Source organism: Anolis sagrei, chromosome 6, assembly GCF_037176765.1.
Source record: "Anolis sagrei isolate rAnoSag1 chromosome 6, rAnoSag1.mat, whole genome shotgun sequence".
NCBI lineage: Eukaryota > Metazoa > Chordata > Lepidosauria > Squamata > Dactyloidae > Anolis > Anolis sagrei.
In genome coordinates this window covers 101,301,211-101,315,978 of record NC_090026.1, presented here as the reverse complement: position 1 = coordinate 101,315,978, position 14,768 = coordinate 101,301,211, and the positions used below count along the sequence as shown (strand labels likewise).

Genomic DNA, 14,768 nt, shown 5'->3' with positions numbered 1-14,768 from the left:
GCAATTACAACTAGATCCACTTCTGTTTTTACTGGAACTTCCAAACGAACAAACAAAGAAACATGAATTAAAAGTTAGTACGTTCTATGATTATTGTAGCAAGATTACTCTATACCGAAAATGGAAAACTAAAGAACGACCCCTAAAAGAAATTTGGATAACAAAAGTTTTATAATTGGCAGAAATGGTCAAGTTACCATGATTACTGATGGAGAAGTCAACATGACTTTTTCAAAAAGTGGAAACCATTTATATAATTTATAAAGTAAAAAGGAAATATTTTAAAGATCGAAAAAAACAATCAAGATCCTAAAGTAGAATGAAAAACCTGTCTAAAATGATAGATTAGTGTGATTATAACAATATTTTCACTGTGTGTCTTAGGACACTTCCAGAGTCCCCACTGCCTCCCAAAACCCCAGGTTTTTTTGGCATGTAGCCACCCCGAAGCTCCCCAATTTCCCCCTAAAATTTAAGTAAAAAGTACCTGGATGCCACAAGTCTCCTCCTCTTCTCCTGCTGTGAAGGAAGGCCCGGATCTAATGGGGTATCAAATTAATTCTGAACAAACCAGGAAACCTTGTTTTGTTCCAAATTTTGGGCCTGTCTGGATGTGCCCCTAGAGATGGGAGGTGGCAAGTCCATTTTATTATCAATTTGATGTTTTTCAATGGAGCAAGTTTAAATTATTCAATGGATGAAATTATTGTTTTAAAGCCTGTGTTTTTACAAGCAAGATCTTCTGTCTCATTGCCGCATACATACCACCATATTTCTGTTGTTTACCTTCTCTGGCCAAAGACATACAATGGAATTGTGATTTGGAGTTACCACACACTATAAACTAAGGATGTTGGAATGTCTACAGGTTTACCGCTTTATGGGGATCATCATCAGAAGTAAAAGCAATGTTTTGTCTTCTGAGATTACAACTATGGTATTATTTAAATTTGTAAGACATAAGATCAGACAGCCTCTGTATGCCAATTCTAAACACCGAAAAGCATTTCAGAAGTATATGACTGAGACATTTTATAGCTGGGGAATTTAAGGAGTATTAGATGATCCAGATAAACAAATTGGTCATTTATTAATTTACTATATCTCTATCCTTCTCCCTCTCATCCCAAGGGGGACTCAGAGTGGCTTCTAGTACACTTTAAATTCCCTAGCTGACAGTCATATACTTCTGAAATGCTTTTCATTGCTTTTCAACCTTATCATAGAATAGATCTCCTTTAAAAAACCTCACAGACAAACATAGAAATACACATGGGACAAAACAGACTTAAAAACTGTCACCTTTGAGTGTAGTTTGATACTAGTTGTAACATAAGTCCCTTATGTTGCATTTAGTATAAGAAATTAGGTTTTTGCAGCTTATTGTAATAATTTTAGCTAGTTAAGAGGATCTGTGCCTGGCAAGTGTAAGCTAAACCAGATAGGATAGGACAGAGAAACAAACTCACCATGTTAAAGACAAGTCACAGAGGTTTATTCCAATTTAGCCAAAAAAGGGATGCAAGTATAAGTAATTCGCTTCAAAATGTGACCACCTACTACAACCTCCACAACCTCAACCTCCATGGGAACAGCATCCAAAACCTCTCTGAAGTGGACAAACTGGCCATCCTGCCCCACCTGTGGAGCCTCACCCTCCATGGCAACCACATTGAGGAAGAGAAGGCATACAGGAGTTACATGGTCTCCACTTTGTCCAACTTGAATTCCTTCAACTTCAGTAGCGTCACGAAGCTGGACCGCTCCATGGTCAACGTCTGGTGGCACATGAATATCAAGCCCAAAAGGGTGCGCAAGAAGCGGGATGACTTCTGAGACGGCACTCGGGCTGGAACTGTTGGACCCTCTGTTTAGAAATAAAGCCTTGGAGCGGCAAAAAAAAAAAAAAAAAAGAAAAGTACAAGCATAAAGATACTGAGAAATGCCCAGGTTTACAGTGAGTTTAATTTGTCTGCTCATTGTGCTATCTTTTGTTTGTTTCTAGTCTCATTTATCTTTCTTGTATTTTTGTTATTGTTTTAAACCACCTGAAGGACAAACAATAGATCCGATGATTATCTGGCTTGGGAAATACCCAGAGGGATTTGCCCAAGCTTTCCATTTCCAGGGGGTTATTTCAGCAGGATCACTGAGGGGTGGCTGTCTCTGAGCTACATTTTGATACATTTCTATGAAGTAGCTTATATACATACAAGAAATAGATACAGTTCATAGTTGAAAGATACAAGTTAAAGAAAAATCATAATGTAGATACAATTTTTTAAAGGGTAGGTATGATATAGCTCATGGGGGTACAGCTGCTGCTGGGTTCATTCTCAATCTTCTAAAGCCTCGAACTTGTGCAACTCCAGACCTCCCAAAAGGACTCATATATTTATTTGTGATCTCTTAGTAAACTATACATCATTTGGGGTGGGGGGAGTTACCGTGGCTCGATAACATTACGTCCACTTCCAGTTTTCAAAATTGGGGTGGAATTGATCATGTCATCATATTGAAGGAAGGAGTCTTCATTCTGAAAGCAGACACCTAGAGCAATTCCCAAAGAGAGGAGTTGTCACCTTTGTTCTTTTAGTCATTGGATTTGTGGTCTTCTCCCCTATCCCTTCAGATTAGTGTCTATACTGTGCCAAATACATAGGGAAGCCATAGTGTCCAGCTCATGTTATGGAATTGAACACCATGATCCTATCACTTTTCTTGCATTAAGCTGTAGGGCTTCTTCTTTTTTTTACTGCTGCAAAGATCTCATGAGAGATGGCTGTTGTTTTATCATGCTTTTCATACCATGTAATACAGATCCATAACTTGATACAGAAAATGCATCCTGCTTCCTATCTAGTTTAGCTGTATTTATGTATCTCTGTAAAGCATGCTGCAGTGGAATTTCCCATAACTGCATTCACTCTTAAAACTGCAAAATATGTTTTATGTTCACACATTTTTCTTCCTGTAGCTTTAATGGCCACAAGTATTATCAGCTGACAGAATATAGATGGGTTTTGATGATTAAGCCAATACACATCCAAGCTCATCATAGAATCAGCCATTCAGGATCAGTATGTCATGTTGATACTAAGATAATCCCACTTGTCATCATTCTTCCTAGGGTCATTATTTAATTATATTGCCATAGACGATGAATATGACCAAAATCTCCCCTTTCGTGATTTGCATATACAGTGAACCCTTGATACCCTGTGGATACAAAAACTGTGGACGGTCAAGTCCCATTATATACAGTGACATAGTAGAACGATGTCCCTTATATAAAATGACAACATCAAGCTTAGTTTTTTTGGATTTCTTTTGGGGAGGAAGGCAATATTTTCAAGCTGTAGATGGTTGAATCCATGGATACAGTCTGCATATAGGAGAGCCAACTGTGCTGCTGTTGTGAAGCTCTGTATCGTAATTGTTTCAGAGATTTAGCTGCTGCTCCCTGAAGCAGTCCTATTTTCTGCAGAAGGGAAATGCTTATTTAATGTGCGTCTTGTTTCTTGACCAACTATCAAACCAAAATGTAATCTCCTTCTCTCACCTCATCAGTCCATAGTATTATGCTCTTTAGAGCTACATCATATGTATGGAATAGTATCCATTAAAGATGTTACGAATCACATCTTATAATAGAGAAAACAAGGGCCTAAATCAGAACTGGAAAGTAATTTCCAAGCTTCACATTTTGCTTTATCTCTTCTGCTTTATATTTTGGTTTGCTTTTTAGGGCCAGTATTCTTTTTTAAAATAGTTGATAGTTTAATACATATATACCCACATTTTACTTCTTTTTTGTAGAGGAATTTTTGTCATTGTCTCTTAGTGCATATCCACACAGCCCATTATCCCAGGATGTTCCTGGACCCCAATCCAAACACACCGCAGAAAGCTCATGCCTCCTGGGTTGAGTGTCCAGGTGTTCTCTCAGAAACACCCAGATACACTAACCCCCTCCCCAAAAGACTCCAAAACCAGTGTAAAAATACAAAATAACTTAGCCCGCCTCCATTAGAGGGCTACCGGAGCTCTCCTGGCACATCATTTGTACGCAGCAGAAGAGCCCTGAAGAGCCTCTAATGGAGGCCGGGTAAGTTCTTTTGTTTTTTTACACTGGTTTTGGGGTCTTTTGTGGAGGGGGTTGGGATTGTCACAGTTTTCCAGGCCAATTTATCCCAGAAAACCGTGGGAATACTGTCTGGACTGTAGTCCAGATACCGGAAGTAGTGGGTTTATCCCAAAGGCGTGGAATAAACCCACTAACAAATTAATTTGCCACAAATCAGGGTTTTCCTGTTTTGTGGCGAATTAATTCGGGTTTGTCCAGGACATCATCTGGACAACCCCCCTTTTATTGCATTAACTCCAGCATTAAAGGGGCTGTCTAGATGCGCCCTTAGGCTTACCCAAAGCTACTCAATGAATTTTTGTGTCTGAGAAGGAACTTTAACATTAATCTCTAAGACTTTTTAATGAAACATTCAAACCACTACACCACAATTACACTTTTATGAATTTTATCCCCCTTTTCTTTCCACTGTGTGGAACTCAAGGCAGCATTCACAGAGGATCCCTAGTGGTCTTCAGTCTGATCAAAGCCATCGTTTCCCTTAGCTTAAGCTAGGGGTCCTCAAACTTTTTAAACAGAGCGCCAGGTCACAGTCCCTCACACTGTTGGAGGGCTGGATTACAATTTGAAGAAAAAAAATGAATTCCTGTGCAGACTGCACATATCGTATTTGTAGTGCAAAAAACCCACTTAAAAACAAGACAATAATTAAAATGAAGAACAATTTTGACAAATATAAACTTATTAGTATTTCAATGGGAAGTGAGGGCCTGCTTTTGGCTGATGAGACAGGATTGTTGTTGTTGTTGTTGTTGTTGTTGTTGTGTGCTTTCAAGTCATTTCAGACTTAGGTTGACCCCGATCGAGGGCCGGGTAAATGATCTTGGAGGGCCGTATCCAACCCTCGGGCCTTAGTTTGAGGACCCCTGGCTTAAGCAAAGTGATTACTTAAAATGCCTTTATAACATGCCCTTGGACCAGCTTCATCAAAAATAAATAGTAATTTCCAAAGCAGAGCATCGTACACTGAGATGATTTCTTGCAGTTCTAAGATACCACTAATATAACAATACACAATCCATCATCACGCGGCAGTCTTGCAGAGCACATACTCATTTCAGAAGCTTTGTGTAAGTTTTTTTTTTTTTTGAATACTGTATGTTCCTTCCTGCTAATGTGATTTCACTGGTTATTATGCTCTCTGTTCTCTATAATCATACAGTTTGCCTCTTAGCACTGTCTTGCCAGTCCTAAAGTACATGTCTAGTTCTAGTGAAACGATAATAGGAAGCATATAATTAGCTAGGTTCTTGAAGTGTTCTTATGCTTCGTTGGCTAATCTTTCAGGCCGTGATTCAGAGCAATATGAGTCCTTTATGCTGGTTTCTGCCTACATAATCAGAACTGGAATATATTTAAATATTTAATTAAACATTCTGAACTCAGATATTCTGTGCTTGTTCACTTTTTCAAAACTTTCAGTGTGCCCTCTTTTAAAGCATTGTTTATAGTGTTTGGAACATCTTTACGATCCATTGTATATTTCAATATCCACTGATTTTATATGTTAGCTTCTAGAAGTGGGGTGCACAATTTGAAGACTCAAGGCTTCTTGCAGCTCCAATCCTTTTTTCTGCCGCTCAAGACCTTCAGTTTGGGAGCCAGTTTAGTTTTAATGCTAGAATAGACTTCCAGAGACCAGGGCTCTAATCCACACTTGGCCATAGAAACCCGTGGAGTGACCTTAGGGAAATCACTTTATCTCATCCTAAGAAAAAGGCAGTGGTAAAGCTCATCTGAATAAATGTTCCAAAGAAAACCAGAAGTTTGAATCAGCTTGAAGGCATGTAAAAACAACAAGAAGTAGTTCTTCAGAACCATATGTATAAATTTGTTGGATTGGAATTATTGTTATTATTATAATTATCATTATAATTATTATTGTTTACACTCTGCTTTTTCTCCCCAAAATGAACTCAAAGCATTAGTATACAATTTAAAATATGCAAATATACAAACATTAAAACACAAACAGCACAAAATAATCACAGTTAAAAATCCATCAAAACATATTCAAAGTTAAAAACCACTGCACTCCCTGAGTAGATCTTAAACACCTTTAAAAGCCTGTCTGAGTAAAAAGGTTTTAGCCTGGTGTTGGAAGGACAACAGGGAAGGGGCCATTCTAGCTTCCCTGAGTCAAGGACAGCCACCGAGAAGGCTTGCTCCCTCGTTCCTACCAACCGAGCGTGAGGTGGAGGTGGGACTAAGAGAAGGACCTCTCCTGAAGATCTTGGTCCTGGCAGGTTCATACAAGACGATGCGGTCAGCCAAATAGCCTGGACCTGAACCATAACCAACTCTTTGAATTGTGCCCAGAAATGCTCAGTGAAACTTCTGCAAAAGGCGAGTTGTTCACTCCCTATAGCCAGCACCACTTAGCAACATGGCTGCAGCTCTTTGGACCAGCTGAAGTTTCCAAGGATTCTTCAGAAGCAGCCCTACGTACAGCTTGTTACAGTAATCCAGATGGGTTATAACTAAGGCATGTACCACCGTGGCCAGATCTGGCTTTTCACGGAATTGGCACAGTTGGTGCACAAGTTTTAATTGTGCAAAGGCCCTGCTGGTCACCACAGATATCTAGGTCTCCAGGCTCAGTGCCGAGTCCAGGAGGACTCTCAAACTGCAAACCTGTGCCTTCAGGGAGAGTGTGACCCCATCCAGCACAGGGTGGATCCCTATTCCCTGATCTGCCTTCCGAATGACCAGGAGCACCTCTGTCTTGTCTGGATTAAGTTTTAATTTGTTTGCCCTCATAATAATAAGAAATAAAACTTTATTTGTACCCCGCTACCATCTCCCCAAGGGACTTGGTGCGGCTTACATGAGGCCATTACATGAGGCCATCCGGTCCATTACTGATGACAGGCACTGGTTTAGGGTCAGGACAACTTCCTTGGCTTTATGTGGAAAGGAGTAGTAGAGTTGGGTGTCATCTGCATATAGATGGCACCGTACTCCAAAACTCCAGATGATCTCTCCCACCAGTTTCATGTATATGTTAAATAGCATGGGGGTCAAAATGAACCCTAAGGAACCCCATAGGTCAGTGGCCAAGGATTTGAACAAGAATTCCCCAGCACCACCTTCTGGGTACAACCCTCCAGGAAGAACCAGATCTACTAGAAAACAGTGCTTCCTGGTCCCATCCCAGTAAGATAACCAAGAAAGATACCATGGTCAATGGTATCAAAAGCCACTGAGATGTCCAACAGGGAAATACTGCCCTTGTCTTGCTCTCTTTATAGGTCATCCACCAAGGTGACTAAAGCTGTTTCTGTTCCATAGCCAGGCCTGAAATCAGATTGAAATGGATCTAGATAATCAGTTTCATCCAGTAATCCTTGGAGTTGGGAGGTCATGCTGCAAGACCTTGCTCAGAAAGGGAAGGTTGGACACTGGCCAATAGTTGTCCATTATAGAGGAGTTCAGGGATTTCTTTTCAAATACAGGTCTCATAGCTGCCTACTTTAGACAAGTTGGAACTCTGCCTTGTTCCAAGGAGGCATTGACCACCACCTTCATCCACTCTGCCAGCCCCCCTCTGGTCTGTTTGATCAACCAGGAAGGACAATGATCGAGAATACCCTATCTTCTCCTCACAGAGGCCCTATTGTAACACAGAGGTGTTACTGGGAGACACCTGTTCTACCCCACAACCTTTGTCTTGTGGAGTTCCTCAGGGCTCAATACTGTCTCCCATGTTGTTCAACATCTACATGAAGCCGCTGGGAGAGATCATCCGGAGTTTCGGAGTACGGTGTCATATGTACACAGATGATGTCCAACTCTGTCACTCCTTTCCACCTGCTACTAAGGAGGCTGTCGAGGTCCTAAACCGGTGTCTGGCCGCTGTGACGGTCTGGATGAGGGCGAACAAATTGAAATTGAATCCAGACAAGACAGAGGTACTCCTGGTCAGTCGCAAGGCCGAACAGGGTATAGGGTTACAGCCTGTGTTGGATGGGGTCGCACTCCCTCTGAAGACGGAGGTTCGCAGCTTGGGTGTGATCTTGGATTCACCGCTGAGCCTGGAGGCCCAGGTTTCAGCGGTGACCAGGGGAGCATTCGCACAGTTAAAACTTGTGCGCCAGCTGCGCCCGTACCTTGGGAAGTCTGACTTGGCCACGGTAGTCCACGCTCTGGTTACATCCCGTTTAGACTACTGCAACGCTCTCTACGTGGGGTTGCCTTTGAAGACTGCTCGGAAGCTTCAATTGGTTCAACGCTCGGCAGCCATGATACTAACAGGAGCGGCACTCAGGGAGCACACAACTCCCCTGCTGCGCCAGCTCCACTGGCTACCAGTTTGCTACTGGGCACAATTCAAAGTGCTGGCGTTGGCCTATAAAGCCCTAAACGGTTCTGACCCAAGTTACCTATCCGAACGTATCTCCGCCTATGAACCCACCAGGACTCTAAGATCTTCTGGGGAGGCCCTGCTCTCGACCCCATCTGCGTCACAGGCACGTTTGGCGGGGACGAGAGACAGGGCCTTCTCTATGGTGGCCCCTCGGCTGTAGAACACCCTGCCCATAGACATTAGATCAGCCCCCTCGTTAATGGTGTTCCGAAGAAAACTGAAAACCTGGCTATTCGAACAGGCGTTCGGAGAAGCAGTGCAATGAGTACAATGAATATAGGAAATGGAATTACGGATGACGAGTTGGATCACGATTCTAGTTACGAGATGTTAATGTGTTGCTTCTGATGTGATTGATGTATAACTAATAGTATACTATGTGTTAAGTGTTTTTAAATAGTGTATGTTGTTAGCATTGAATCTTTCCTCTTGTTGTTAACCGCGTTGAGTCGCCTACGGGCTGAGAAACTGCGGTATACAAATAAAGTAATAAATAAATAATAAATATTGCCTCCTTGTTCTTCCCTTTTCTACTGACATAAGAAAAGAAGCCTTTTAATTGTTTTTAATGTCCCAGGCTAGCCTAAGCTCATTTTGCGTTTCAGCCTTTCGAATCTTTTTTCTACAGGAGTTGGTTTTTTGTTTGAATTCTTCTTTGGTGATTTCTCAGCTTTTCCTCTTCTTGTGCATGTCTCTTTTGAGTCTTAGCCCAGTGAGAAGTTCTTTGGACATCCATTCTGGCTGCTTTGCACTTACCTTATTTTTTTCTCTCTGTTGGAACTATTTGCTATTGTGCCTTGCATATTTCAGACTTGAAAAACTCCCATCCCTCCTTATTTCCTTCATTTTTTGAAAGTCATCTTTCCTGAAGTCCAGAAAGGGGGTTGGACTAATCTTAGTTTCGGCCTTCCTTTGTATCATAAACTGCAGGAGCACATTGTCACGTGTTCCTAAAGATCTGATCACTTCGACTGCATTGATCAGCTCCTCCACCTTTGTTAGGACGAGATCAAGAGTTACGATCATCTTGTAGCCTCTTCTACCCTCTGGACCATAAAAGGCGATTGAGGAATTTGTTGGATTTTTTACTCTTGGCCAAGCTCATTTTCCAGCAAATATTAGGATAGTTGAAATTGCCCATAACTACTATATCTCTTCTTTGTGCTTGTATAGTCAAGTGCTGACAGAAGACTTCATCAAGTTCTTCAGCCTGGCTCAGACGTCTGTAGTAAGCTGGTTTCCCGAAGTCTTGCATCTCTTCTGCTGTGTAACTGTTTTTGACATATAAGGCTACTCCCCCTCCTCTCCCCTTTGTTCTGTTTTTGTGAAAGAGGTTATTGACCTCTGTGGCTACATTCCAGTGATGGGAGTCATCCCACCAAGTTTCAGTGATGTTCGTTTCAGTGAGATCGTAAGTGTGGTGTTGTGCTAAAAATTGGAGTTTGTCTTGTTTATTTTCCATGCTCTGTGCATTAGTGTAAAGACATGTGAGCCCCTGAAATCTTCCCCTGAGGTGTTTATTTGAGATTATTGTGCTTTTGGTACTTAGTCCTTGTGTTTGTGCAACCCTCCATTTAGCCTTTTTACGGTTCCCTTTGGTTGTGGATAAGTACTGTTTGCAAAGGCTGTTGTCCCTTTCCCTTGGTGGACCTAGTTTAAAGTGCGTCTGATGAGGTTTGAGACTTTCCATAAGCTTGTTTTCCATTTTTGATCAGAATGCCAAAACTGGTTAGAACCAGCATAACTTTTCTCGTGTATTTGTAGGTTTTTTTTTCTTCCCATAGCAAAATGTTTTTCTTAGAGGTAGAGAAGCAGCATTTTATAAACTGGGGGTGGAAGTGAACAGAAAGAAAAGGCAAGTGGCTGAAGAGCATTGGGGTTCTGTGTGTACAGGTATTAGAAAGAAAGTCTAAAGCAATAACTCAGAATTTTGTCTCCACAGCAACATTTACAACAGGAACTCACTGGTGCCTGTCCTTTGGAGGACAGGCATAATGGTGGTTAATAGGTTAACATTTATTATGAATTTCACTCTGGTGGCTTTTCTGCAAGCCTTGAACATCCTGTGTGTCCAATTATGTGGTCTCACTGTAAGACTCTGATCTCATCATTATATATGAGATCATTTAAAAATATATTTCTCTTTTGGAAGTCTTCATTGGCATGTGCCAAATTGCATTCATGTCTGCTTTTTTTTTTTACTTTGTGCCTGATAAATGACTTAGCAGAAGAAATTCTCATGACAACTTTGTGTTGCAGACTCTTGAGTATCTTTCAAGAACTCATAGCAACAACACTTAATTTCAAGCAGTCTCTCTCAAGCATGGAAAGCTTTCTAAAATGAAGGGCACGTGGGTCAGAGCTTGGAGTACTGAGTTTGGTGTTACTAATTCTTCTAGAATAGAATCATGTCACCCCCCAGTCAGCATTGCCAACTTCCAGCTGGCTAGGGCATTCTAGTCCTGTGAAAACATATTTTCCAATCTTTGCATACCTCAATTAAAACTATAAAGTAACCTTCAAGGACTAGCCACAAAATTGTATACCTATATCTCTAAATTTAACATGTGTTTTGTACAGAAAATTCTAAATGCAGCCATGCAATTGTCTTGGATCATCGTTTCTCAACCTGGGGGTCAGGACCCCTGGGGGGGGGGGGTCATGAGAGGGTGTCAGAATGGTCACCAAAGATCATGAGGAAAAAACAGCATTATCTGTTGGTCATGAGGGTACTGTGTGGGAAGTTTGGCCCAATTCTATCTTTGGTGAGGTTCAGAATGCGCTTTGATTGTAAGTGAACTATAAATCCCACAACTACAAGTCCCAAATGTAAGGCCTGTTTTCCCTAAAATCCACCAGTGTTTACATTGGGGCATATTGAGTATTTGTGCCAAGTTTGGTCCAGATCTATTACTGTTTGAGTCCACAGTGCTTTCTGGATGTAGGTGAACTCCAAAACTCAAGGTCAACCCTTCCAGTATTGTGTGCCAAGTTTGGTTCAATTCCATTGTTGGTGGAGTTCAGAATGCTCTTTGATTGTAGGTGAACTATAAATCCCAGCAACTGCAATTCCCAAATGACAAAATAAAATTTGGGCAAATCGGGCATTTGTACCAAATTTGGTCCAGTGAATGAAAATACATCCTGCATATCAGATATTTACATTATGATTCATAACAGTAGCAAAATTACAGTTATGAAGTAGCAAAGAAAATAATTTTATGGTTGGGGGTCACCACAAGGAAACCCCAGTAGTGCAATGGGTTAAACCATAGTACCAGGAGGACTGAAGACGGACAGGTCGGAGGTTTGAATCCAGGGAGAGCACGGGTGAGCTCCCTTCCCACGCTGAGGACATGAGAGAAGCCTCCCACAAGGATGGTAAAACATCAGAACATCCGGGAGTCCACTGGGCAACGTCCTTGCAGACGGCCAATTATCTTACACCAGAAGTGACTTGCAGTTTCTCAAGTCTCTCCTGACACGGGGGGGTGGGGGACCCACAACATGAGGAACTGTATTAAGGTGTCACCACATTAGAAAGGTTGAGAACCACTGTCTTAGATGAATGTGTGTAATAGAGCGAGGAGTGAGAGAATGAATTAAATAAAAAATGGTTGTTTATCATTCTGCTTTCATACATTGGATGCAGTGGGAAAGTTTGCAAACGTTTCTCCCATATGATATGTATTAGCTTATAATGTGCCATATTGGTGTGTTAGCTTATATTAAAGTGTCATATTGGGGTGTTTAGTGTACAGATAAGGAGAAGAGAAGAAATTATTTGTGTTTCACTGATGTTCTCCTCAGGTTTATAATTGGCAGAGAAAAGCCAGGGCAAATGAGCGAAGTGGCTCAGTTGATTAGCCAGACCTTAGAGCAAGAACGTCGCCAGAGAGAGCTTTTGGAACAACACTATGCACAGTATGACGCAGATGACGATGAGGTAACGTGTTTATTCCTTCTTTTTTGACTTCACGAAGTTCCCCTTTCCTTGTCTCCTTGCATTTCACTCTTCTCTCCCCGGTGTTTTGTTTAATTGCAGCTGGGAATGGTTCCTTCTGCAAATGAAAAAGCCCCGCATGACTGTTCCGCCCTGCATGATCATCATCACAATCACGCTGTGCACAATAAATCTCTCTTTAAATATGTAATATTCTTATCACTTGAATGTTCAATATAGAGGAAGAGATAAAATTCACTCTGGAACGGAGCAAAAGAATTGCTTTTTTGAATTTCAGCTAGGGCAGTAGTGTTCATAGGCGTTAATAGCCCCAGTGTACTATTGTGCTGCTTTCATTTTCTTTTATTGCTTTAATTTAAAAAGTATCAGTTCCTCATCATTCCTGGCTGGTGGCCAAAATTACTGCGGAATGAGAGGAAATTCTCAGTTATCAAGCTCCTTGGAGGTCCTATGCGTATACTCTTACGTGGTGAAACAAATCATGAGAAAAGTGGTATAGGCAGTTACCTTGTGCTGATTAAAATCAGTAGTTTATGTCAGTGGTTCCCAGCCTTTGGTCCTCCAGATGTTTGTGACTTAAACTCTGAGAAACCCAAGCCAGTTTGCCCAACTGTCAGCCATTCTAGGGGCTAAAGTGTGTAACACCTTGATGACCAAAAGTTGGAAACTACTGGTCTACATAGATAACTGTTCTCTATACTGGCTGGCAGCTGCTCTTTTTAGACACATTCTTTCCCATTCTTACCTTGACCGGCCAAGAGATGAATATGGGACATTTTGAAGCTAATGACCTATGTCCATTGTTTGTTTTACATGGTGAATAGTGAGCATTTATTGTGAATACTCATAAGTGTTGCAACAGAATTCTCCATGTTAAACGTGTTTCTTATTTCTTAAGCTTTGGTAAATACCAGGTGTCAGATCACTACCTATGACACTTTCATATGATTTACCACATGAAATTGATAAGGAAAACCTGTCTAGTGGTGATTTGTAGGTGTATATATCCTGCCTTTCAGCAAATGTTGATGTCCAAGATGAGCTATAGTTCATTAAATAATTCAGGAAATTAAAAAAAACCCAGCTTGAAATAGAACAGCCTAGAATGCAAAGTAAATTGAATTAGAGCCATTGTGGTATAGTGGCCTTGAGCACTGGACTGCGACTCTGAAGTTCAAATCCCTGCTCAGCCATTGAAACCCACTATGTGACCTTCACTAAGTTATACTCTCAGAAATCTTGCCAAGAAAACACTATAATAGGTTTAGTTTAGGGTTGACACAAGTCAGAAATGACTTAAAGACTCATAACAAGAACACCAATAAACAACCAGTTCTGTGTTATCAGACCACAAAGGATCAGGGTTATGGAGCAGATGGAAAGTGCTGGGGTTTGGCATTCAGGAAGTCTCAGGAAGAGGAAAGGCACAGTCTCTGGAAACTAGATGCCTGACTTCTAACTAATTGAAACTGATAGCAAGTTCCTATGAGGAAAAAACAGTTATTCAGTAACCCCTCATCATGACTTTTTTGGTTAAAATGACTGCTTTTAATTATACCTGATAGAAAAAAATATATTGGCCAAATGTGGTTAATTTAGGAAACCTAAGCGAATAAACGGTTTTCTGTATTCTAATACGGGTACGCATATTCGTGCCTTCAAGTCACCTGTCGATTTATGGCAACCCATTGAATTTCATAGGGTTCCCTTAGGTAAAGAATACACACAGGTAGAACTATAATCTACAGCACCTAGCATTCCTTGTTGGTCTTCCATCCAGGTACTAACTAGGGCTGACCTTGTTTAACTTCCAAATTCACCTCGGATCTGATGCCTTTGTGATATTTTGGTCTACTGAACCTGCTGAATTCTTCAAATATTTCTCAACTGCAGCCTCACATACAAAGTATTTCTAATTTAGGTTGTTGTGTGTTTTCCGGGCTGTATGGTCATGTTCCAGAAGCATTCCCTCCTGATGTTTTGCCTGCATCTATGGCAGTCATCCTCAGAGGTTGTGAGGTCTGTTGGAAACATTTTCTTAGTTTTCCAACAGACCTCACAATGTCTGAGGATGCCTACCATAGATGTGGGCGAAAAGTCAGGAGATAATGCTTCTGGAACATGGCTATACAGCCTGGAAAACTACAACTACCCAGTGATTCCGGCCATGAAAGCTTTCAACAATCTATTTCTAATTTATTCAGTTTTACATTTTCCACTCAATAATTTTTATCATCATAAAAACAACTCAATAGATTAAAGTATCAGAAACAAACAAACACATTTGGAAG

The 14,768-nt window shown here is 41.0% G+C and overlaps 1 protein-coding gene across 7 annotated transcripts in view; it reads left to right on the top strand.

The window, feature by feature from the left end:
* The window catches only part of PPP1R9A (protein phosphatase 1 regulatory subunit 9A), a 186,082-nt gene that overhangs the window by 111,846 nt on the left and 59,468 nt on the right, over positions 1–14,768 (top strand). For all 7 annotated transcript variants that reach the window (XM_067470295.1, XM_067470291.1, XM_067470290.1 and 4 more), the window contains exon 7: positions 12,324–12,459. In XM_067470295.1, coding sequence (XP_067326396.1) covers positions 12,324–12,459 — 136 coding nt within the window. The remainder of the gene's footprint in view (positions 1–12,323; positions 12,460–14,768) is intronic.